At 39.1% G+C, this 24956-nt stretch overlaps 2 protein-coding genes across 3 annotated transcripts in view; one reads left to right on the top strand and one right to left on the bottom strand.

Moving 5' to 3' along the window:
- The window catches only part of LOC120770152 (metabotropic glutamate receptor 2), a 41173-nt gene extending 25121 nt beyond the window's left edge, over window positions 1–16052 (bottom strand). The window contains exons 1-4 of the mRNA XM_040097346.1: window positions 13707–16052; window positions 6470–6612; window positions 3546–3716; window positions 2537–2681 (exon numbers count right to left, since the gene is read on the bottom strand). Of these exons, the coding sequence (XP_039953280.1) occupies window positions 2537–2681; window positions 3546–3716; window positions 6470–6612; window positions 13707–15498 (2251 nt within the window). The 5' untranslated portion in view covers window positions 15499–16052. The remainder of the gene's footprint in view (window positions 1–2536; window positions 2682–3545; window positions 3717–6469; window positions 6613–13706) is intronic.
- On the top strand, window positions 6577–24892 carry LOC120770154 (maltase A2-like). Of its 2 annotated transcripts, XM_040097350.1 has the most exons (7): window positions 6577–6644; window positions 22892–23328; window positions 23392–23768; window positions 23837–24143; window positions 24208–24524; window positions 24591–24719; window positions 24780–24892. In XM_040097350.1, exons 1-7 carry the CDS (start codon window positions 6632–6634, stop codon window positions 24850–24852), a joined length of 1653 nt encoding a protein of 550 aa, XP_039953284.1. In that variant the 5' UTR covers window positions 6577–6631; the 3' UTR covers window positions 24853–24892. The 2 variants fall into 2 exon arrangements, with proteins under 2 accessions (XP_039953284.1, XP_039953283.1); XM_040097349.1 differs by lacking the exon at window positions 6577–6644 and having other exon boundaries at window positions 21529–23328.
- Window positions 24893–24956: the final 64 nt, after the last annotated feature.

Here is a 24956-nt window from a genome sequence, read left to right as displayed (position 1 = left end):
GAGTCAGCTATATTTCAGCTATATATATATGTATACTAGTGGTGCCGGCCACGCTTTGCTGTGGCATACATTTTATAGTATCGTTCATATAATAAACTGTTCAATAGAGTGAATACACTTTTTATTAATAAAGGCGAGAACGTGTTTGTCGGTATAATATCCAAGGGATTGTACTTGAGGCTTAATTTTGAATATGTTCATACAAATAAATTTCATTGGAAAAAATATGTCTGGTTACCAGGCTTTCTGTCCAGTTAAGACCGGCCAATGTGCATGGTTAATGGAAATGTCCGCTTAATAGAGCGTCCATTTAATTAAGCCTTCGCTGTATTTTTTATTTATGGATTGTTTTTACTATCCCATCTTCTAAGTTGGTGCGAACTGGATTTTACTAAAATCGGTTCAATAGTTTAGGAGTCCATCGCGGGTAAACAACGTGATACGTAATTTTTATACTCTCGCAACAATGTTGCTAACGAGAGTATTATAGTTTTGTTCACATAACGGTTGTTTGTAAGTCCTAAAACTAAAAGAGTCAGATATAGGGTTATATATACCAAAGTGATCAGGGTGACGAGTAGAGTCGAAATCCGGATGTCTGTCTGTCCGTCCGTCCGTCTGTCCGTCCGTCTGTCCGTCCGTCCGTGCAAGCTGTAACTTGAGTAAAAATTGAGATATCATGATGAAACTTGGTACACGTATTCCTTGGCTCCATAAGAAGGTTAAGTTCGAAGATGGGCAAAATCGGCCAACTGCCAAGCCCACAAAATGGCGGAAACCGAAAACCTATAAAGTGTCATAACTAAGCCATAAATAAAGATATTAAAATGAAATTTGGCACAAAGGATCGCATTAGGGAGGGGCATATGTGGACGTAATTTTTTTGGAAAAGTGGGCGTGGCCCCGCCCCCTACTAAGTTTTTTGTACATATCTCGGAAACTACTACAGCTATGTCAACCAAAGTCTACAAAGTCGTTTTCTTCAGGTATTTCCATATACAGTTCAAAAATGGAAGAAATCGGATAATAACCACGCCCACCTCCCATACAAAGGTTATGTTCAAAATCACTAAAAGTGCGTTAACCGACTAACAAAAAACGTCAGGAACACTAAATTTTACGAAAGAAGTGGCAGAAGGAAGCTGCACCCAGGCTTTTTTTAAAAATTGAAAATGGGCGTGGCGCCGCCCACTTATGAACCAAGAACCATATCTCAGGAGCTACTAGACCGATTTCAATGAAATTCGGTGTATAATATTTTCTTAACACCCTGATGACATGTACGAAATATGGGTGAAATCGGTTCACAACCACGCCTTCTTCCAATATAAAGCTATTTTGAATTTCATCTGACGCCTTCTCTGTATAATACGAGTATAAACATTAGGAACCAATGATGATAGCGGAATAAAACTTTACAAAAATACGGTATTTGAAAAATATGTAAATGACGTATTATGAAATCTCGATTATCACTTTACCATGCGAGAGTATAAAATGTTCGGTGACACCCGAACTTAGCCCTTCCTTACTTGTAATATATAAATATTAGAGCGGGTCGATATTTTCCTATAAAATCGTGTATGCGTGAAATGTTCTACGGATCATTGAGAACAACTCTGCCTAAGACACTATGGGTCTAAAAACGGTTTCGAGCCAGCGATTTTTAAGTCTAGGTTTCAAAAACTTGTGTAATCGGTAATATGGGAGATATGGGATGTAGTTGTCCGATCTGACCGATTCCGGCAAATTGACAAAGGCATATGAAAATGCATTTACATATTAAATTTTATTAGGATATCTCAAAAACTGCCGTACAAATTTTTATAATCCCTAAACAACTTTGCCTTAAAATTGCTGGTTTGAAACCGATTTTAGACCCATATTCTCTTTGGCAAAGTTGTCGCAATGATGCGTAGAACATTTCATGCATATGTCATTTTTTCTCTTTTTGGCTCCCTGTAAATCAACCCGCTCTAATGTATATTGGCAGCAGTGATTTCACAGGTTTACTTGGAAAAGTAATGTTACTTTGTACCTAATCATAATTTCCTCATATTTCATTAATTTTGCGTTCTTAAAAAACAAAACTTTTTCGTGAGGAATTACGGAAATACATCTAATCCACCTAAAGAGTTTTTCAATTTGCTGGAACATGTGGTCTAGCTTTTTCATTAATTCTCTACCGCTGCCGTTAAAATAGTAACAAAGCGCCTTATGCAAGAAGCATTGCAGTTTAATGCTACGTACACATTACTTAGAGCTTAAATGTTTCGTGACTTCCGTCTTTGTTATCTCACTTCCTTTTGGCAGCTAAGCAGTGCTTACAAATGAAAAAAAAACGAAAACCGGAAATAATACACTGAATAACGGTTATCACGTACTGCACTTTTATAAATTCTCTTTTTTCGTACTTTTACGCGCAATTTTTTGTGGGCACGTCTGCTAAGTTGCTCATAACTACGAAACTGTAAAGTTATCAAATATGTTTGCCGCTTCCGCTCGTGGCTTTTGGTTAGGGCTGCGCTCTACTTACCTCTGGCACGTGGCTTTGTCAGCAACTTCTGCACAATATTATCGTAGGCGATCTCCTCGGCGACGCCGGAGTCCTTGACGAGCTTCTCCTTGACAGCGATGCAGATGTTGTGACGTGCCAGCAGCTCTTCCAGCTCCTCAAAGGCCTGCGTAGAATGTATAGAAAGGAAAAAGTATAAGAGAAGAGCGCTTAAATTAAAAGGAAACATTTAAAGACATTGCTTTTCAATCAGAAATCAAGTACCACTGAGGAAATATTTTCTAAGATGCACTCGCATTGAGCAACTGCTTGTTGCATGTCATGTGCTTGCTTCTGCAATTAATCATTTTGCCACTTTTAGCCCATCTCATTAAGCGGACTTATGCAAAATACGGTGGGAGGTGCTTGCAGCGTGGCGAAATACCCATTATAATTTGTCGCCTGCTTGAGAGCCATTTAAACTGTTTGTTTTGAAAGTAGAATGAGAGAAGAAGTAAGAGAGTGGTGGTGAAAGCAAGCGCAAAGAGCTATTGCCGTAACGTCAACACACTCAGCTAGAAAGCCATTATATTCTATTGACTCTGCGAGCGGCACTTGAATGGTGTGCAGAAGAGCTTGCTCGAAATCTTAAGTGTTAAGCGGAAATGTTATGTAATTAATTAATACAATGGTGTTTGAAATCTTTTCAGAATTTCGCAAGGCATTCAAAATTGCGGAATTTTAACAATAGCACAGCCCGGAGGCGACGCAATTAAATATTGGCAACCAGCCAGCTCTTATGAGCGACTAGCTGGCTTGAGAGAGCGTGCACCAAAACTCTGAAAATGCAATTTAGTGAAGTTCTAATAACCCAGTCTTAAAGCTAAAAAGCATTCGCAAATTCTATGCGGAAATTAGTAGCAATCTAAAACGGTTTGTGACTTGACACGCGGCAAGTGGCAAGCCTTAATTAAAACTTTTGACATTGCCAACTGCATTTTTACAAACGCAAATTTTGTATTTTTGTGACGAGTATTAATTTTTTACTTACTTTTATGCCATAGTTGCTCTCTTCGTATATGATTGAGACGTAACTCCAGCCCATGCGTTTGACGATCTCCACCATCGCCTTGACCTGGTAGTGATCGGAGGGTATCGTGCGCGAGAAATATTCGAAGCGCTGCTTGTTGCTCAATTCCGGACTGGTCGAGAAGAAAGAAACCTGGAAAAATTGGGAAATGAGAATGAAATAAGAATATTAATGTGTTTGGTTGTACGAAATAAATATCTGGAATTTGATCAAGAATGGCAGGCAAGACTTAAATACGAACAAATCAACGTACAGTGTTAATCATTTAAGAATTTGCTGGTGTCTTTTTACCGAAATTGACTATTTTGTGGAAAATTCGCAGTCCTACGTCCGCTGCTATGAAATTGTTATATGCTTGGAGCATACTTTTAGGCAAAAACTTTTATTTCTTGTGCCACTTTGCAGTCTTTTATTAATAAAGATTTGAAATGCGCTGTCTGGAAATAATTGATATTTATATTCCTCTGACCCACTAGTACCACCCTACCGACTTGGCGCATTCATCGCAAAATTTTATGAATATGAATTGTGTATATAAGACCACTCAATGTTAACTCGCGCTGTGTAAATGTTGACTCAGTTTATTTATTAGGTTATTAGCTTTTTTTATGCATAACTTTCGCCTTTGTTTGTGTGCCTTTAATGCGCTGCGCATTCATTGATTTTATGTCAAAACTTTTGCTTTTTTCAATTACGCTGTCATTCGCGCGCGCCGCAAGGCTTTCAATTGAGTCATAATTAAAGTTTATTATTGAAATGCAAGGCATTTAATGCTTAAATATATATATTGAAAACGTTCATAGCAAACACACATACAAACACACAAACTATAATAACAGAGGGATGATCCGGAAGCCTTTCATGATGACCGCTAATGAAGTGGGCGCACTTAATGGCTATATCGTTGCGACAATGAGCGCGCTGTCGCAGGAATAATGATTTCTCGCCTTTTATGTGAGAAGAAGAATATGCGCTGTCTGAACTGAATTTTTCATTGTCACTCCCAAAGAAGGTTTGTGGCCACTTCGCGCTTGCTCATATTTGCTTCCTTTACAAACTTTATAGTTTGCAAGCGAAAAGTAAACAACTCAAAGGTGAAACTTGTGTGGCAAATATGCCGTTCATGCAGTAAATATGCAAGTAAATGCTGTTTTTTTATCGCTGCTATTAACTTTAAATTTTATCGCGCACATTTCTTATGCAGCGAGCATTGTGCCGCGTGCATCAAACAAGTAAATGCTTTCAAGTTAATAAAATGGGGCAAAAGGCACGCACGCGTTGTGATAACGGCATATAAATGCTGACTGGGAAAGCAGCATGTCGCTAAAAAGAGTAACATGTGAGGCATTTGGTGGCAACGCGCCTGACCTAAGGCTACAAGATTCGACCATTAGTTAACATTTGTACGCAAAAGTGGTTGTTAGGATGATAAATTATAACAGTTTAACTATTACTTTATTCTGCTACAGCAAAAAAATAGCTTGCTTAAAAAAAAGAAATATCTAAAAAAAAATATATACTACATTATAATATCTTTTTTTTTAATTTATTTTTATTTTTAATTTTTGTATATCGTTGGTGAAACTAAACTTTTTTCTTTTATCACAATTCAAATTGCGAAAAATATTATCATCACTGAAACCTACCTACCTGTGGCTCCAAGAAAATCGTATTACGTATACGCCCTGTACGCCGAAACATGGCTATGGTTTGAATAAATCGAAATAAACACTGAACTCGTAAAAGCTAATGTAAATTTAAAGTTTTCTACGCACACACATCTCAAAATTTGTGATAGTAATTAAATTGATGAGAAAAGTGGAAGGAAGAAGCCAAAAGCAAAGCATGACTGGCAGTAGACAGCAAGCAATGCTCGAAACTTGCTTGCAAATAGCTTGTAAGTCATTGTTGAACAACAATACAATGTTGCTGCATTTCTGAAGATCTTTCGCTACGCTTGAAACAGTGCTTACTTTATCGATACGCGTGCCGTTAGAGAAATAAACAGTAAAAAAGGAAAGTTCTCCAATCACACGCTGCTAACTTGCAACCGGCGGTGAACTCCAAGTATTGCAAGGTTAACCATAGTTAACTTTTGCCCAAGGCATTAACAAACTGGTAAACTACAAGCTCATATGTTTGCGCTTTATGCCACCAACATGCATTTTTATTATTTGGCAGTGCGCAGCGCAGAGTGTGAACGATAAGCTCGAAGTTTTATTATTTTCCATTTATGCTGACGCTGGCGCATGGCATGCAGTATGCGAGATAGCAGCTATAACTTGGCTTTGAGTGGATATTTTACGGCATGGTGACATGGTGACATGGCGTATGAGTGACCCATGCATACTCACTGGCAATAAAAGCATTGAAGTGCGCGCTGTTGATTGGTGTGAAAGTGTGATTCCGAGCGCAATGAAATTGTATTTTCACGGCAAGCATTTACCAAGCATATTGGATACTTTCATAGCCTTAAAAGCGCTGCATTTAGTGTGGTTGGCATGAAGGTGTTTGAATTTAAGCTGCAGAGGCGATGATAATAAATCGTAAAACTATGTTTTATGCGCTGTTATATTAAATAAGTTTTTTTGATTTTCGTTTTATAGTGGCAAGTACTCGTTATTCATTATATATTTGGCATATATTTGGCCTAGTAAAGTTAAGAAGATTGGAAGTATTGAGATCAACTTATATGCGTATAGTTGTTCATAGTATAATAACAGCACATTAAATTGAATTCTAAACTTTAAGCATAACCGCTTTCTGCGTATAAAATTGTATTGATTTGTTTAATATTAAAGCAAGCATTTAATCTTCAATCTTTCCTTTCACTTCTTTCATGAAGCATTTTTTGTCTTGTTTTTTTTTTTTTTGCTGCCGCTTACCTGTGGTATACGAAACAGGCGAAGCAAGTTCGCCACTTGTATGGATGTTACGGAAGAGGCAGCGCCAACTACGCCGGAAATTACCTTCCGCACCTGCGTCTTGTTGCAGTGGTACTCGGCATCGTCAATATTGCTAATGGAACCTGGAATAAGTCAAGCGAAATGAAAATAAATTGTGAGTATTATAAATTTAAAGCGTAGTTCCTAATATGCAGAAATTATTAAAGAAAATAAATTATGGCTTAACATTTTTTTTATTTTTTTTTAATAAAATATTTTATGAATCACTTTGTAGTTATGCGCTAAGTATTTGTAAATCAAAAGCATGTGTTGAAAGAAACAAGCAAAATCTTAAGCAAATATGTATTTATACATATATATGTATATGTTATTGTATATATATGTTTACAACAGTGCTGAACTCGTGTAGACTTTTTGTACAATATTTTGCCATTTCGTTTTTTCTCCCATTCATATGGCTAAAGTGCCTATTTTTCCATTAAGTGTATACCCGAAAAGTGTTTATATGTAGCTGGTGCACATAAATTGCTTGCGTGTAACCACAAATGCAATTAAAGCTGCTCCCAGACGCTTGAAATTCAATTTGGCATACCGCAAGCCAGGCGGCCCACGATAGTGATAGTGTCAGCATATGGCTACAGATGCGTGTGCATGTGCATAAAAATGTGTTTTACTGTTAGAGATTTTTTTGCACACTAAATGACATTTAACTGCCCGCTACAGGCATTTGACTGCCGACTGGTTACTCATACGCCATGTCTGTCCACATTTCTTAGCTGCTTGTGCTTCAAAAACTGTTAAGTTCATATTTATGCCATTAAATGCCATTACAGTAACCTTCAAAGTAAATTCAAAGTGAATGCCTTGCATACGCCGTGAAGTATTTTGCAAAAATTCTGTTTATTTCAAGTAAAAACATTGCAGATTTTAACTAAATGCCAGCAGTAAAATGTCAGGCATAGCTGCAAAGGCATTTCACTTGTATTTGTTTACGCAAAGAAAAGCATCAATACTGCCGTGCTATAATAAAACTAAATGTGCTTCATAGTTAGCTTTCTGTGCTAAGAATTTCTTGACCATTTCATGCTACTCATAAAGGCAGAGTTTGTTTGTTGTGTATGTAATGTTTGTGAGTGGCATACCAGTTTTCATTATATACAGCTTTCTTTTGCTCACTCCTCCCTCAGCTGCGAGTCATTGTTGAAATTCATTAGAAATATGTACATATACATTTATAAAGCATAAAAGTGTGGCTGCGTCGAAATAGGAATTCCATTAAATTTTTGAATTCTAATGAATAAATGGTTATAAATTTGTGTGGCTCTCGGCTTTTAAGCGTGAAAACGTGTTGTCAGTTTCAACGATTTGTTTTTATTTTAAATTCTATTTACAGCGTTTTTAAAATGTTCTTTCCAACATGTCATTATCCATATTCTACGAACTTTCCACACCCGAAAAAGGAATATTTCTATATTTCTAAAGTTCAGAACAACATTGGTATTAATTGTGTGTTATCTTCAACATACTTGATTTAAATATAGAACAGTAAATATATATATATTATATACTTAAAGGATCTTTTCGGAGGCGTAGTAACTGGTTTTTGAATAAGAGCGCTATATTTTTTTTTTTTAATAAAACAAGGGTTTGGGATATCAATGAAATTCTTCATTGCGAAAGTATATTTGATGCCATTATGTATGGAACTCGATTTTCTTTGCATGACCACCACGGGCACGCTTACAAAAGTCTAGGTGCTGAACCTAATTTTTGACGGACTTCAAGAATAAATCGACCGATTTCACGTTCGATATTCAAGCGAAGTTCATCAATCGTCACTGGCATGTTGGAATAGACCATAGACTAGACGCAGCCCCACAGAAAATAGTCTAACGTCGGCAAATCGCAGGACGGAGGTGACCAGTTGAGTAGACCATTTCTTGAGATAACACGTTCACCATAATTGTTTTTCAATAAATCGATTGTGACATTCGCTGTGTGGCTTGTGGCGCCGTCCGGTTGAAACCATATATTGTCCAAGGCCATATCATCCAATTTGGCCCCAAAATATTAAGTTATCATTGAGCGGTAGCGATTCCCATTCGCAGTAACGTGGTGGTCTAGATCATCACGGAAGAAGAACGTCCCAATGATGATGCCGGCGCATAAACCGCAACAAACCGTAATTTTTTTGGGATGCAATGATGCTATGGTGACTTATGGAGTTCGTGTGGATTGCCGCCTGACGAATAACGAATATTTTGCTTATCGACGAAGCCATTCAGCCAGAAATGAGCCTAATCGCTGAAGATGATTTTTTGATGAAAATCCGGATCGCTTTTAAGTTGTTGCTCAGCCCAAATCACAAACATAGGACGTTTCTGGTGGTCAAGCGGCTTCAGTTCTGGCGTCAATTTGATCTTGTAGGGATGTTGGCCAAGATCTTTTCGCAAAATTCGCCAAAACTACGTCACAGAGATGCCCAACACTTGAGAACGACATGTGAGAGGCTCATTTGGGTCTTCTTCAATTGATCTGCTAGCGGCAAAATATTCTGGATACTACGCAAATTTCTATGTCTCACTGGCATGGGAATATTTTGTACAGTGCCTGTGGATTCAAATTTTTCCACTAGACGCCCAATTGTTGATCTGATAGGTCGATTATGACGACCATAAATTGGACGTAGCATTTTAAAGTTGAGGCCACTAGTAAATTTAATAATTTCGACTCGTTGTTGGATCGCATATCTTTCTCTGATGAAATGGCAAACCTTATTGAAGGGAAATGTCAAAAAAGCAGAAAAAATATGGCGTTTGCTGTCCTTATCGGTATACTTTTGTAGCGTCCTTATTGAAAAACTGCGCTATATGCATCCTCTCTCCTAAACAACCCTTGTATGTGTTGTATTTGAATGATATTTTTGCTGAGTATTTCTTTTCACAAAGCCTGGCGCCGCACCAAGTTCTACAAACCCCTCTAAAATATTTCAAAAGCCAACCAATTCCAACGATTTTTGTACATCAATATTTTCTGTACGGTGTGGCTTGGAATTTGTATATTTGATTGCTGTATACTGTTTTAAAATTAAATATGGAACCATACTCAATTCGCCAGGTTAAAGATTCCTCTTCCTAATTTCCTACATCACCATCAAACGTCGAACTGCTGTATGGTTCCAGCTGCGCGATGACCGAATCATATTCGAAAATGGATCTGTCCATTAAGCATCTAGGTCACGCGATTGGACTCCATTAGAAGAGGCTTCCTGCTGATAAACAAGCAAACTAACAAAATTTGATTCGCAGCATGGCTTTCAGCCGGTGAAATTGTGCTCAAAATTCCGCTTAAACACTGAAATCTATAAGTTTTGCCAAAAAAGAAAGCTTAAATATAGCATATTGCCATATTTTTTTCAATGTGACTTCTACAACTCTAAAAAAGTACCCTATATATAAATTCAGGAAAGATAATTGAAACTGCAAATAACAATACATTTCCACATATTGCTAGCAGCATTCGCTTTAATAATTATTTAATGTGCGAATATATGTGAGGAAGCAATTCGATTTAACTGCAATTAACGCTCAAGCGCACTCGAATGCATATTAAAATAATAAATAACTAAGGTCCGTTGTATGTTGCATAATTGCTTCCAGCCACTTTCAATAGTACTTTGTATATCTGATTTCTAACATTCAAATTGCCAGCAAACGTCAAGTGGATTTTGATCAATAAGGCAAACGGAAGACAGTCGAGGCTTTGACTACACACACACAGACACAACAAAATTGTATTAATTGCATTTTGCAGAGATTGCATAAATTAATTGAAATAACAACAATGCGTTTCAAGATATTCAAATGAGCAGATTTGACATTCAGCAACTTTGGCGTCGAAAAGGTCACATTAAAATGCATGCGTCCGAAATCAACAGAAATGAAAGCAACAGAAAATTGCCTCGTTGCCGCTGGAGAATTCGTGCCAGCCACGAGTGCACAACCGCGTGTGTGTTTTACTTTTATTTGAGCTACTTTTTCGCCAGCTAATTCGTTTTTTATCTAGATTGCCTCTTTCATGTTATCTTGATTTGATCTGCCTTTTTGTTTGTCTAGCATTGCTGCGCAGAGATTTCGCACAAGTCATTAAGCGAACTTAATTTCACATTAAGCGGTAATGGGGAGCAGCCGGAGCAGAGTAGTGCGCATAAACTAGGCAATATAAAGAGCAGCGATAAAATGGAAAAGGTGCGCAAAATGAATAAATGAATAGAAAACTTGCTGTGCTTGTGTATTCATGGAAAGTACAAACAACAAATAAGAGCAAAAAACTAAAATTATTAAAAAAAAGGAAAAATAAAAAAAATATAAAAAAATAAAAAATTAAAAGAATATATAAAGTAATAAAAAAGTAAAATATCGCTTAGGTAAACAAGTAAGCAGCAGCAGAGTCAAAAGCTAATGGGAAAACTTGGTAAGTCAATTGAAAAGTAAATATATAAATAAATAAAAACAACAACGCACTTATTGAACAAAGTTCGCGCTGCGCTCCCAAACACTAACCTCTGCCCAACAGCAAGCCACATGCCACAGGTCATATTAACTGAAATTAGTTGCAACAAAGCTGAAGAAACAAAAACGAGCGCTCGCTAAGCCAGTCAGCGTTGTATTCCCAGTTGCCAATAAAAAGGAAATTAACTATACATAGCCACGCCACAAGGTTCGCAAACATGTGCCGTGTGTGGCGCGCTTAGCCGCAGCCCAATTGTAAACGCAAAAGCTCGTTACACCCACAGCCAACACACGCCAATACACACATATGCCAGGAATTGGTGATGCGTGTGCCTAAAAGCAGAGCACGCCGTCGGGGACAACACTAGGCGGATAGAGGCACAGCAACGGAAAGATGCCGCAATGAATAATGTGTTTGCCATTTTATCTGCGCACATTCAGGCGGGCAGTGACGGCTCTGTTTGACGCAAGACCGCAAAGCATTCGGGAGTTGCTTGATGTTTATTCGCTTGTGTGTGTGCACAAATTTAGTTGCCGGTGGGAAATTTTACACATTACAATTTTAACTGGCTTAACTTGACTTTTTAGTTAGCAAAGCCTTAGTGAACGAGGGAAAGACGAAATATCTCCTGTCATCAAACGAAGAGTCGTCGCACTCGCGACCTGGCTTCCATGTCGCTTTTGACTGTCATAACTTCGAAGTCGTAGATAATTTCGTCTATCTTCGAACCTGCATTAAAATCAACAACAACGTCAGACTCGAAATCTAACGCAGAATAACTCTTGTCAAAAGGTGCTACTGTGGACTGGGTAGGCAATTGAGAAGTAAAGTCCTCTCTCGACGAACAAGTCACTTATCATCCCCGTCCTGCCATATGGTGCAGATGCATGGACGATGACAACATGTGCTGAATCGGTGTTACAAGTTTTGAAGAGAAAGGTTCTGCGGAAAATTTATGGTATCGGCTACGCTGGCTAGGTCACGTCGCCCGAATGGATAAAAACCTGAGCTCTGAGAGTATTCGACGCAGTACCCACCAGGAGAAGCAGAGAAAAAGGAAGATCTCTACTTCGTTGGAAAAACCAGATGGAGAAGGACTTGGCTGCACTTGGAATCTCTAATTGGCACCAAACAACAAAAAAAAAAGAACACAGATTTCGTCTCTTTCGGAAAATTAATCAAGTTTCGGTTCTTTTTGAAAGCAACGGCTGTTCGCTTAACATTTAATTGACCACGAATACGCAACTAATTTCCTGCTGGGTTCGCGCTTGCATATGCGATCAAATATGATTACAAGTAATCCCCACTGAATGCTTATTACATAAATACTCCAGAGTGCGCGCTCATGCTCGTGTAAATATCGAAAATGAATTTTATGCCCAATAAACGCACACATGCAGACTCACACCCGTGTGTTGAGCACATATTTATAAGCGTGGAAAAAGCTTTTGATAACACACGCCTACGCACATACATTGCTTGTCTGCGATGTAAAGCAGCAGACAAGTGCCAAGTGGTCTATGTGCCAATTCCATGTTTCTAAAGTGCCAATAATGGCAATTTTTCGCATCACAGCTGCTTTGGCAGGATAACTAAGGCGACGGCTGGATCCCTTACACACACACACACATCGACAAATTGTCACCCACCTCACGAGTGATGGCGCTGAAAGCCACTGCGAAGGTGGCGTGTGATGACGGACTGTGTTGGCTTGTCGCCATGCGTTAGTTGGGCCAATAATGAAATTAGCCAAATCACAACAAATGCCAACGGATACATAAATTCACTGCCAATTGCTGGTATTTTCTGCGTGTGTGCGTTTGGAATTTGCACAATGAAGTCTGTGCTGTCTGGCTCTGTGTTGTTGGTTGGCATATTAAAATGAGCCATAAGGCATTTATGCATACATATTGACATAGTCATAAGCATAAGCATGAGGACATATTATTTACGCAAATATTCGTTGCGTCTTTTTTGTAAATATTTGCGCGTGCTCTATTTCGTGGTCAATAGAACCATGAAAGCGAGTGTAAATCGAATATGCAAGCCATGCGCAGCCATGCTGTGGCCCTTCATAGCAGGTTTGACACTGTCGTTGGAGTAGTCAACAATATCGATGCTGTAGTCACCATTCAAATTAGATTGTTGTTATCGCATTTCATGCATGAATATTTCAGGGCCGTTTCTCGTGTCTTGCTAATCTCCATAATATCTCTTGGAGAACAAGGTTATGATTTCGAAGGAGAAGAGCAAAATATGATGCAACGTTTCATGAGAAATGATATATGAGCTGCTCTCTAGGGAATGTATGGTATGCATGGTAAGCTCCAAGCCGTCTTCTGGGGTGTTTTCAATAATGCTCATGGTGCAAATAAGCAATCCGAAGGGTGAAAAGTTATCTTGTGGTGCAAAATTTAGTGAAATTCTAAGGAAATGTACTCGCATGTAAGTAACCTGGTGCGCAATATACATATATTTTTTCAAAGATCTGTTTTTATACAGCTCAAAATTGAGCAAAATGTAGTTCCACCTTCAGTTTCATCCAACTGTCATTTTTATTTTGCTTGAATACCATCCACTCTTTCGTTTAGAAAACAAGCTCAGCGGCCAGACTTAAATTCTAATAGTTTTTAAACACATTTTCAGAGTCACTGTACACAAAAGAAACCATATCCACAAGCTGCTGAAATATGCCACAACTTACCCTTTATGAAATCCACCGCCATCTCTAAACCGTACGAGTCTTTGTCGCAGTCGTCTAGTATGTGCGCGCCGAGCGTAATGTTCGGCAGCAGACTCGCCTCATTGATGCGATCGATGGTGTAGAGCATTGCTTCGAGCGCCTGAATGCCGCCTTGTGGCATTATTGGGCCGCACATAACGGTATCCTCACGTGAGTGCACCATCATTAGGCCGCCGAGTATGACGTCTCCCTCGACGATAGCCTCGCGCTTCACGGGCCAGTGCCGTTGCGGTTGTATTGCCAACATGCGCTGCACGTGTTGATCGTAATTGAAATCCTCCGAATCGGGTAGCGAACGAAATACCTTGCCACCACCAACGTTGCGGCCGTTGTATGGCAGCTGAGCAAGCGTTGGCAATGCAGTGTAGCGACCGCGATGGCGTCCCGAACGTGGCGCAGCGTGCAGCTCCGCATCTGCTGCATAGCTTTGCCACTTATTGTGGTCTGTGAAGACGGACTCGTGCTTGTATGTGGCTGGTGTGGGCAGCTGCGGTAGCCTTATATGAGAGGCGGCGTTGCGCTGTTTAGTTGTTGTCTCGGTTGCCGGAAGTGGAAGTTTATGTTGTGTTAGTTTTGTATGCAGCGCGCTTTGGCCAGAAGGATGTTGGCGGCTTGGTGTTGGTTGTTGTAGCATAGCTGGTTTGGACGTAACTAGATAGGTGTAATTTCTGAGAAGCGTACTTTCAGGCAACAATGCTGGTAAGCTCATGTCATCACTCAATTCCCACGTATGCGTAAGCCTTCGCTGTTCTCCACTGCCTGCAACAGCAGTGTGCCACAATGAGTTGTCTTCATTATTGGCGTCGTCGTTCTGATAATGCCAAACGTGTGTCTCAGCAAACGGCAAAGAAGGTAATTCCAACTCATCACCTGCCCTGTTGTTTGCCTCCACATCAGTGTGCAATTGTTTGGCCACACCTGACACTGCGCTGTGCTTATGCTTCGATTGGCTCTCCTGCCGCTGGTGCTTGTGCTGCCAGTGCCGTCCATCACTTGGAGCTTGCACATTGTTTCTCGCATATTTCATGCGTTTGTGATGCTTCGCTTTGTGTTTGTATTTCCAATGTTGCAGCCTCACATGCCTTGCATTACTGCCATGCCGCTTGTGTTTGTGCTGCTGCTGATGAGCCTGCGCTCCTCCTGCTGGCGACTTATGCTCCCAGCGACTGGGCGGCAAATCCTCTTGTGGTTGCCGCAAATGATGCCCTGCTCTCTGCTGTTTATGGTGATGTGCGGTGACAACCGGCAGCGTTGATGAGCTGTGCACTACTTTTCCGATTAACAAGGGCCTATTCGGTTGCTTCAAATCCCCACTTTCGCTGTGTCTATTCACATTTGCTGGCTTAATTTGCTCTTCAGCAATTCTGCTACTCACAACAGCCAACGGCTGCTTCAGTTGTCCATTGAAGTTCTCCGTTTTCCTAGTTTTTATCTGCTGCCAACGAAATTCGGACTCGGCTTCGGTGGCCGCGTCCGCCGCTGCACCCCACTGTTCGCTAATATCACCGACGACTTGTTCGTTGGTCGCGCTTTCATCATTTTCACTTGCATAGCTCATTAACTCGGCAAGATCTTCGCCAGCTGCTGCCACTGTCTCACCAATGTCCAGCTCACGGTCAGCGTTCAATTGCGCTATTGTTGCGGCAGCCAGCGGCGAGTGCCGACAACTGCCGGGCAGCAAGGCAACGACAGCAACAAAGAGATAAACTAAAACTCGCCACAGCATTGGTTCGCATTTTGGTGTCATTTTCATTGTGAGCGCGTGCAGTGATTTTGTTTGTCTTTGTTTTGTGGCCGAATTGTGTTGCCTACTTTGAGGCTTTCGGCACGTAAACCAAAGTTAATTGAAATATGCTAACGGTATGCCTTTATTGGTATGTTCAACACAATTTGATTTGGTATTGCGTATGTGCGGCGCGTTCAATTTCCTCGCACATCATTATCTCGTACTGGACTTGTAGTTGTTGTTGCTGCTGGTGTATCGTGTTTATGTTAGTGGATATGTATGTGTATTGAGCGTTCGGAAATTACGCCTTCTTCGTTTAATTGAGTGCGCTTTGTCTGTTCGCATTTATTAGGGCTTTAATTAAGTTAGTTCAGTTGGAAGTAGTTCGTATTAAATTTTTTTATTATTTCTTGCTTTAATTTCTACTTGCTGTTTGGCAGCTTCACTGAAGCCTTTCAAGCTTTTCATGCGAAGAAAGAGCTATTTTGTATATATTTTGTTGTTTTAATACATTTTCACTTATTAAACTTTGCAAGTTGGAGTAATTTCTTATGGCACATCCTTTTTTCTTTTTAGTCATGTTTGTTCTAGTTTTATTTATTATTTTTATTTAAGTTGTGTTTACTTTTTGTGGTGGAAGTTTTAAATTTTTTAGAGTTTTTATCATATATGAGAGTTTGAGCAACAAATTGTTAAACATTTCAGATAAAAATTTCCTTGACTTTATTTCAATTTTATAATCTCGCTAAAATACAATTCAGAGAAATCATTTCAAGACTTCCAAAAATGGAATAAAATAATATAAAATTACTTCCAAGCTTTACGCTCTCTAATCTTATTGAAATCTTTTCTGACACCCGTCGTTTGCTCCAACTTTCTATGCTTAGAGCCAACAAGCAAACACACAAAAACAATTCGCTTTCTCGAGAGCGTGTCACCTAAGTTGATAGCACAAATTATGTTGATAGCTCATAACATACATTTGTATGACCTGAACCGTCAACTAAACCTATTTGTGTTATGCCCAAATAAATAATGCACAATTTATATGTCTACAAACAATTTGTCATTTGAAATTATTTTATTCCGTAAAAAATGATCTGTCCCACTGCCAAAATGCGTGTTTTCAACCAAAAAAGCATGTAATAAGCGTAAATGAGATATGACGATAACAATAATAGCATTGGAGGGAAATTTTTGTCAAAATGAGCGCAATTTGCTGGAGCTTATTAAGAAATGAAACACTTTGTCAGTGGCGCAAATGAGTAAAGAAAATACTAATATCTAAAAGCTAGGCAACAGCATATGAACGCAAACCGTCTAAACGAAAGGGAGGAAATCCAAACTAACACTATAATATTTTAATGTATGAAAGTAGAACTTGTTTACCATGTAAAAATGCGAATCTACGATCGAAAATAGTCGGTCTGCTGGCACAAGTCGAAATAGCAGATATAAGCCTCAAGTTTTCACATGATATTTTTTGCTTTAATAACAGTTACACTTCAGTTTGAGTGAAAATTAGGCTTTAATGTAAAAATATGTTAACTTAAAACAGTAATAATAGGTATGATATTTTACAATTTCATAAATAATAAACATTTCCATGCGCATCAATCTACTTAGTCAACTATTGATTGCAGGCATACTTTACTGCCTCATTCTCACTACGTCAGCGCACTTTCTTGCGCTTTTCGCTTGTTCATGTTTTGCTTCAGTTAGTGACCGGTGCTCCGAATATTTCCTTTATTACCGTTCTTATCAAAAAAAATGTGTTAAAAGTTATGCCCGTGGGGACAACGTAGAAATCAAATGTTCTCGTTGGCATTGCTCAATTGTAACCACAGTATTTGGCTGTGATTCTGAGTTAGTTAAAGAATATTTCAAATATATTCAAGTTCATTTTTTAATAACTACAACATAAGGAGACTGATTGTGTTGTAAGAAAGCAATCAGCTGACTAGTTTCGACGGATAAAACCAAAATTTCGCGAATATCAACGTCCACAGATGTTAGAAGTGGAAGGTAGAAGTGGTGACGAGTGTTCATTTACGCTGCGCTCTCATAAGTTAGAACGTATCAGCTGATTCGGTCTACGGTTTTGCGTCATTCACTAACTGAAGCATCTTCCTGTTGGTCAAACCAAATATGAAGAGAGGGCGTAAGCTCATAGATATTTGCTTAGTAAAGAGCACCAAGCAGCGCATATGTTTAGTAGGTAAACTAAGAAAAAAAGTTCTTGAGCACATTTCATATATTTGACATATTTCCAACCTATTATCCCAACAGTAAAATATTTTATTCGTCCAATACTTTATTCTGCAATGTTTGAGTTTCAATGTACTCTCTATGTAATTACTTAAGTGAGAACTTAAGGGAACTCGGCTATAATAGCGTAAGCGGTGTCTACGCCAATTAAGAAGAAGAAGAGAACTTAAGGGAACGCTCTAATTCATATAAAAATTAATTCTTATATCGCTATTAGACACCTCAGTGGGGTCCATTTCAAAAACTTTTCTTTCAGCTCAACATTTTTCATAATTCAGCAAAATGTATGCACATTTATGGCTGCTTCTGATGCAACTTTTGCTTCGCTTTGCTTCTGATATATGCTTTGAGAAAAAAGTTTGATGTATGCTTTTGTTTGAGTTCCTTCAGATCGAGGAGGCAACGTGTTAGACAACTTGACATCTTTTCAAATAGCAGCTGCCATTTTATTAGAGAGAAGCATGGAAAGCTAAGCATTCAGCCGGACATACCCTTTGCGTGCTTCGCATCATTGTTGAATTATGAATTGTCAAGCAATGCAAAGAAAGTTACATGTTAATGGGCCTTTATATACTTAACCCTAGAAAGATAACGCTATTTTATATCATCGGAAAATAATGATACTCCGAAAGGGCATATTTTCTTTTAAAAGAGAGTGTCAAATGCTTAAAATTAGTCGATTTTTGATTAAGATCATTTATTTCATTAATATTCAGCCTTATAAGACACAGTTAAAGCACACAACTGAGCAAACTGCGCGTTTGAAGTTGCTCCGAATACAAAAGAAAGTCTGAGAGCGTAAAAAAATGAGTATGACGGTGTATTATCTGAGTTGAGTCTGGTTAGCATCAAAAATTATGTTATATATATACATGTACATATATTTATTTGAGCTTGTGATGATTTCTTTTGAATATCCAATACTTAACGATACGTGAAATTTCTTGCACTAATCCGGCAAAACGCCTACGATAATAAACAAGTTTTAGCGGATGCGGACGCACTCAGAAAGCGTAATGTATGCGGGCAGCGCTTAAGCCGTTGAAAAGCCTTTGAAAGACAGAAAGTGCTAAGATCATTTAAATGATGGATATCCTGTCATAAAGTTCGGAGCAGGCGCGCCAAAAGGCAAATAACCTAATAATAACGCGAGAAGATTAGTATGCCACCCACACAGAAGCGCAGTAGCGTCGTGAAAGCGAAAGTGAAGCGAGAGTAAGAGCAATCATTCAAAAAAAAAAAATGCGAAAATAAAATAAGGCGCAAAGCCTGTGTTGAAGCAGCCGCGACAGGGCCGACGAGCGTTGATGAGCTCGGTTGTACAGTTATTTATTTAATGACCCATCATGCGATCGAGTTAAAAAGATAAACGCACATAATCTGCGTAATTGCAAAAGTCCAAGTGGAGGCCGAAAGGATGTGGTAGTGTGCTGCGGGGGCGCACCGCGTTAAGAAGTTCTTTTCTGGCTTGCCTGCTTGCTGCTGCGTGAATTAATGTACCGTTAATGTGGCGTTGATTAGTTTCGCTATCACGATGCGAATAAAGCTAAGGCGAAGTAGAAAGGGATGTCGTGAGAAAACTGAAACTGAATGAGAAGAGAAGGAGAGAAACTATGTAAAACACCCCCGCTTATATTCACGCCATTGGCGTCTAATTTAACTTTACCGTTAGATAAATATTACAACACAAAAAGATTGTGGCGCCTGGAGTGGCAGAAAGTTTGGCGAGATTAATTTGCGCGTGCTGAAAAAAAACGCTTGAAAACCACAAAATTAGTGAAGCTGTAGCTGCGTAAGCACTCGAAGTCACTCATTACTATAGTGGAGAGAACAGTCTTGTTTTTTCAAGGTATAGGGTTATATAGACATAAATGATCAGGAGGACGAGAAAAGTTGAAATCCGGTCGACTATCTGTCCGTCCGTCCGTGTAAGTTGCAATTTGGGTAAAAGTTGGGATATCTTGATAAAACTTGGTATGCAGGTTCTTTGGTGCAAAAAAATTCGTGTTTTTGGATGGGCGTAATCGAACCACTGCCACGCCCACAAAAAGTCATTAACCGAAAACCTATAAAGTGCCATAACTAAGCATTAAATTAAGATATAAAGCTATAGTTTAGTAAAGAGGATCGCTGTGACAAGAGGCACTTGTGGGAAAATTTTTTGAAAAAGTGGGCGTGGCCCCGCCCTTTAATAGGTTTAATCTCTTAAACCACTGAAGCTACAACGATCAAATTTGCTGAGTGCAACTCTTATACGAACAGACAGTGTGAAAATGGATGAAATCGGAAGATAACCGCGCTCATTTCCCATTTAACGGGAATATTAAAAACTACTTAAAGGGCGATACATAAATGACTAAGTACGCCGGAGACATTAACTTTTACCTAGGAGATGATAGGTAAAGGCTTTTTGGGAGCCGGTGTGAAAATTGGACGATAAGCATGGCACCACCCACTTTTTGGTGAAATCGCGTATCTCGAGACCCGACCCACCGATTTCGACTAAATTTAGTACGTGGCGTTCTTCTTAAATGCTTATGACTTATTGTGAAAATAGATGAAAACGGCCAACAACCACGCCTACTTCGCACATAGCAAATTTTAAATTTCTCTTTCCAGTGTTCAAATCAAGCAGTAATTAATAATTAATATAACGCAATAAAATTTTGCAATAATAATTCCCTGAAAGTATGGCAGTTTTTGATAAAAAATTATCCAATCCAATCAAAACTATTCAAGACTTTAGATACCGAATATGTGGACCTCAGTATCAATAGTTGACTTCTGACCGAAAATATCGGTCAATGTATGAGGTATGTAATTGGAATTCAGGGACAATCATTATCTGAGAATGGTATGTCTCTATGCCAAAAATTGATCAAATCGGGCCAATACTTCCCTGAGACCCCAAATACACCATAAATCCCATACAAAGATTTTAGAACTTCCAGGTGACTTTATTCTAGATATATCAGCCAATATTTGAGTTATCTGAGTGAAATTGGCAGAGCGTGTTTTAATCATGACAGTTTATATTTGTGCCTAAAATGGAAAAATTTGAGCGAAAACTTGACCCAGCCACTTATAACCCTTACCAGAATTTTCGAACATCTTCGACTTTGCTCCAAATGATTGGTTATTTTATGTGAGGTACTTTCGTTTTTCTAACAATCTTATGCCGAATTTGTCGGCCAGTGTATCAGTTATAGTTATTGTATGTAGTATACTCTACATGTATATATGAACTTGCTTAGATTTCGATCCTCGGATTGACGTTTTATACCCTGGCTTTGATTCTTGTAAGTTGCAAGAGTATAAAATATTCGGTTGCACCCGAACTTATACCTTTCTCACTTGTTATTAAATACAATAAATAATCTAGAGTGCTTATACAAACTAATTGAAACTAAAATACCACCGACTATAAATTATTTGCGATTAATAGAGCAGATTAGACTGTTTATCGATCAATGTCAACGAAACTAATTAGATTGTGTTCGGCATTTGGATTTGAGAACTAAATTCCGGTGATCATTATCTAATCTGCGAGTTGAGGTATGTTTTCTTGATTTACCTGACAAACTAAGAGACCAACTAAGAGTTTACCGTTAACCAGAGAGTAGCGAGCAGTCGAATTACCTTTGAGTTGTATGCTGTATCTTGCTTTTGGAAAATCCAGCGATAAGCAAATTGAGTGACGTATGCGATATAGAAATTTGAAACTGCAAACAGTGTTCAAAATCTAACCAAATAGTTCCTAATGAAATATGAGTTGCTTTATGTCAATAACATGCTTTTACTTTCAACATCTAAACTGTCGCACAAGTGCAAAGTGAAACAGTGTGTTGCAAACAATTTCCAAGTAGTTTTGTAAGTTCTGCGGCTGTTCAAGGCAAATAACAATAAAACGAGTTGAGCAAAAGTAGGAAGAAAACGTTGTATGAGATCTACAGAAATATATGTGTGTACTCACACATACCCTTCCGCCTCTTATCCACAAAATCCCAGTGGATCGATAAAGCTAATGCAAATGCGAAGCAGAAACTCAGCACATATTCTCTTACAAATTTATGTAAATACATAAGTGTCCTTAATATATATAGATACACATGTATGTATATATGCGCGCATTAACAGTCGAGCAAATAGTGACAGTTTGCGCCTCGAACTAGTAACAAGTTGCAAATGCAAAATCTGAAATCTCTACGAAAACAAATTGACGTTGCATTTTAGCAAACATAAAAATCGACAAAGTTTGGAGCAAACTGAAGCGGCAAAGACAATGCGCTCGAAGGCATTATAAAGAAATTTAATTTACTTAAATGCATGCAAGACTGTCGGGAACCCAGCGACCTCTTTGAAGATGTTTGCATGTTTTAGAGAAAAAGGAGCCAGAAGAGCAACGTACGTGTCTCTAGTAACGTTTGGCTAGTAAAGCTGCAACTTAGAGCTAGTTTGTATATCAAGAAAATAAAATTGTATAAAAGAGAGAAGCAAAAAGTACTTTTGCTACGGTGTGCATACATCTAATCGAAAGAACCGGATGCAGCAAGGAAGTGGAGCATTTTTGCATAACCGAAATGAGAAGTTCGAAAACATAATTCACACACTCGATTATTTCTAAACTGCCCACTGTGGAGCTTCGAAAATTGCTGTTTTTTTTTAGTGCATATAGACATTGTCTAGACCAATACAACATTCTCGAAGCATTCGAAAAAATTCAGCCTTTAATTGGCACTCGATAATACTATAGAAGTTGTTAGCTACCCTACGGACATGAGCGCTCCAAACACAAATATGTTAATTCATAATACGTGAAATATGTACCCAAAATTTCCACAGTTTTTTGTGCCTAAATATTGATAAGATTTTATTTGTTGTTTTACTCGCGCTTGAAGTAGTTTTACTTTGATTAGATCCGGACATATGTGAGAAGTGGATGATATGGTTATAGACGATAAGGGTTAAGACAGCTATATCTTTAAAAACAATCGGCTAATAAAGTAGAGGCACTTGATTGCTCGCAATACTGCCTCTGGGTATATAACATGCCGTGGGTGCTTGATGGTCGACTCAGTTTTCGTTGCGATGTCTTTCGGTATACTTCGTATAGTACCAATTTTATTACTCTGCGCTTGCGGCGCTTTTGCAGCCAGTGACGTTGATTGGTGGGAGTCGGCTACGCTCTATCAAATCTATCCACGCTCGTTTATGGATAGTGATGGTGACGGTGTGGGCGATTTGAATGGTATTACGTCACGGCTGCCGTTCCTCAAGGAAATAGGCGTGACCGCCACTTGGCTGTCGCCCATCTTCGAGTCACCGATGGCCGATATGGGTTACGATGTCACCAATTTCACGAAAATTGAGCCACTCTTCGGCACGATGGAAGACTTTGATGCCATGGTGGCGAGGGCGCATGAGTTAGGCTTGAAGATCATTCTAGATTTTGTGCCAAATCATTCCAGTGATGAGTGCGAATGGTTTCAAAAGTCTATAAGACGTGAGGATGGTTACGATGACTTCTACATATGGGACGATGGTAAGATAGATCCACAAACGGGTGAACGTATGCCACCAAGCAATTGGGTGAGTAAATTGCTGTAAATATTGCTCGAATCATTTAGTAAAGTGAGCATTATGTTCGCACAGAATTCGGAATTCAATGGACCGGCATGGACTTGGAACGAGCAGCGCCAACAGTACTATTTTCACTGGTTTCTAGCTAAGCAACCGGATTTTAATCTCAGAAGTCCAATGGTGCACCAACATTTAATCGAGATCATGAAATTTTGGCTGGATCGTGGTGTGGACGCTTTTCGAATCGACGCGGTACCACACTTTTTTGAAAAGCGTTTAGACAATGGCACATACCCGGACGAGCCACCTAGCGGAATGACCAACGACACAAATAGTAACAGGTATTACAACCACATTTACACAAAGGACCAGCCGGAGAATCCCACCATATTGTATGAATGGCGAGAGTTCCTAGACGAGTACCAGCGTCAACATGGCGGCGACACACGGTGAGACTTCTTCGAATAATGCGTGTATGAATGCTAGATTTTAACCAAAAGTTTTTTCTAACCCACAGCGCTATGGTGGCAGAAGCTTATGCAACTGTCGACATTTTAAGCGACTATATCAACAATGGCACCCACGTCGGTACTCAACTGCCCATGAATTTCAACTTTGTATTTTTAGGAAACACTGCGTCGGCGAGGATGGCTCAACTACTTGCTGACAATTGGATGAATGTCATGTGGACCAAACATAAAGTAGCCAACTGGGTTGTTGGCAATCATGACAACAGCCGGCCGGCGACGCGCATAGGGGAACAACGCGCCGATATGATGACGATTATAGCACACGCCATGCCTGGCACATCCGTTACTTACTATGTGAGTGTTGTAGTTTTGCAAAGAAAATTTCAAAAATTTTAAAATTTCCATTCCCGGAATTTAGGGTGATGAAATCGGCATGACCGATTATGAAGCTGAATGCACATGGGACAGTTGCGACTTCCGTGACCCCGAGCGGACACCAATGCAGTGGGATTCTACGACAAATGCCGGTTTCAGCAAAGGCAACTCAACTTGGTTGCCCGTCAATTCAAATTATAAGACGCTCAATGTACAGCGACAGCGAGGTGTTGCACGTAGCACATTGAATATATACAAGGCCATGACGGCGCTTAAGAAAACGGTTGCTTTCAAATCGTTCAAGGAGGAGGGCGGTTTCGCATATGAGGCTTTGACAGAGCAAGTCTTTCAAATTATCAGGTTGGTTGCGATCAATAATATTTGACAAGCTGCTTTGTGTAAGATATATGGCACTCTATCTTCCAGAACTGCTCCAAATATTGAGGAGTATCGTGTACTTGCCAACTTCGGCGGTCAGATCGAGTATTTAGATGGTTTGACGAACAAAACTATGGAGTATGTCATACTTAACTCTTACTCGCCGCACAGATACGGGTACTTTTGTACGACATTTGTATGAAGAGCGCTTATTTATAACGTTCTCTTGTATTTCAGTGATAAAGTGGATTTGAGCAAACGAATTTACCTAATGCCCTATGAAGCAGTGGTTCTGCGTTGGGTCGCCTGAAGTATTTATAAGAATTAATTTAATTTTAACAAAGCCTCAAAGGTGGACAACACTATAATTTGTAAATTATTTGCTAAAATAAATTTATTAATATTTACTAATTT

The sequence above is a fragment of the Bactrocera tryoni genome, chromosome 3, assembly GCF_016617805.1.
Source record: "Bactrocera tryoni isolate S06 chromosome 3, CSIRO_BtryS06_freeze2, whole genome shotgun sequence".
Classification (NCBI taxonomy): domain Eukaryota; kingdom Metazoa; phylum Arthropoda; class Insecta; order Diptera; family Tephritidae; genus Bactrocera; species Bactrocera tryoni.
This window is presented reverse-complemented; position numbering and strand designations above follow the sequence as displayed.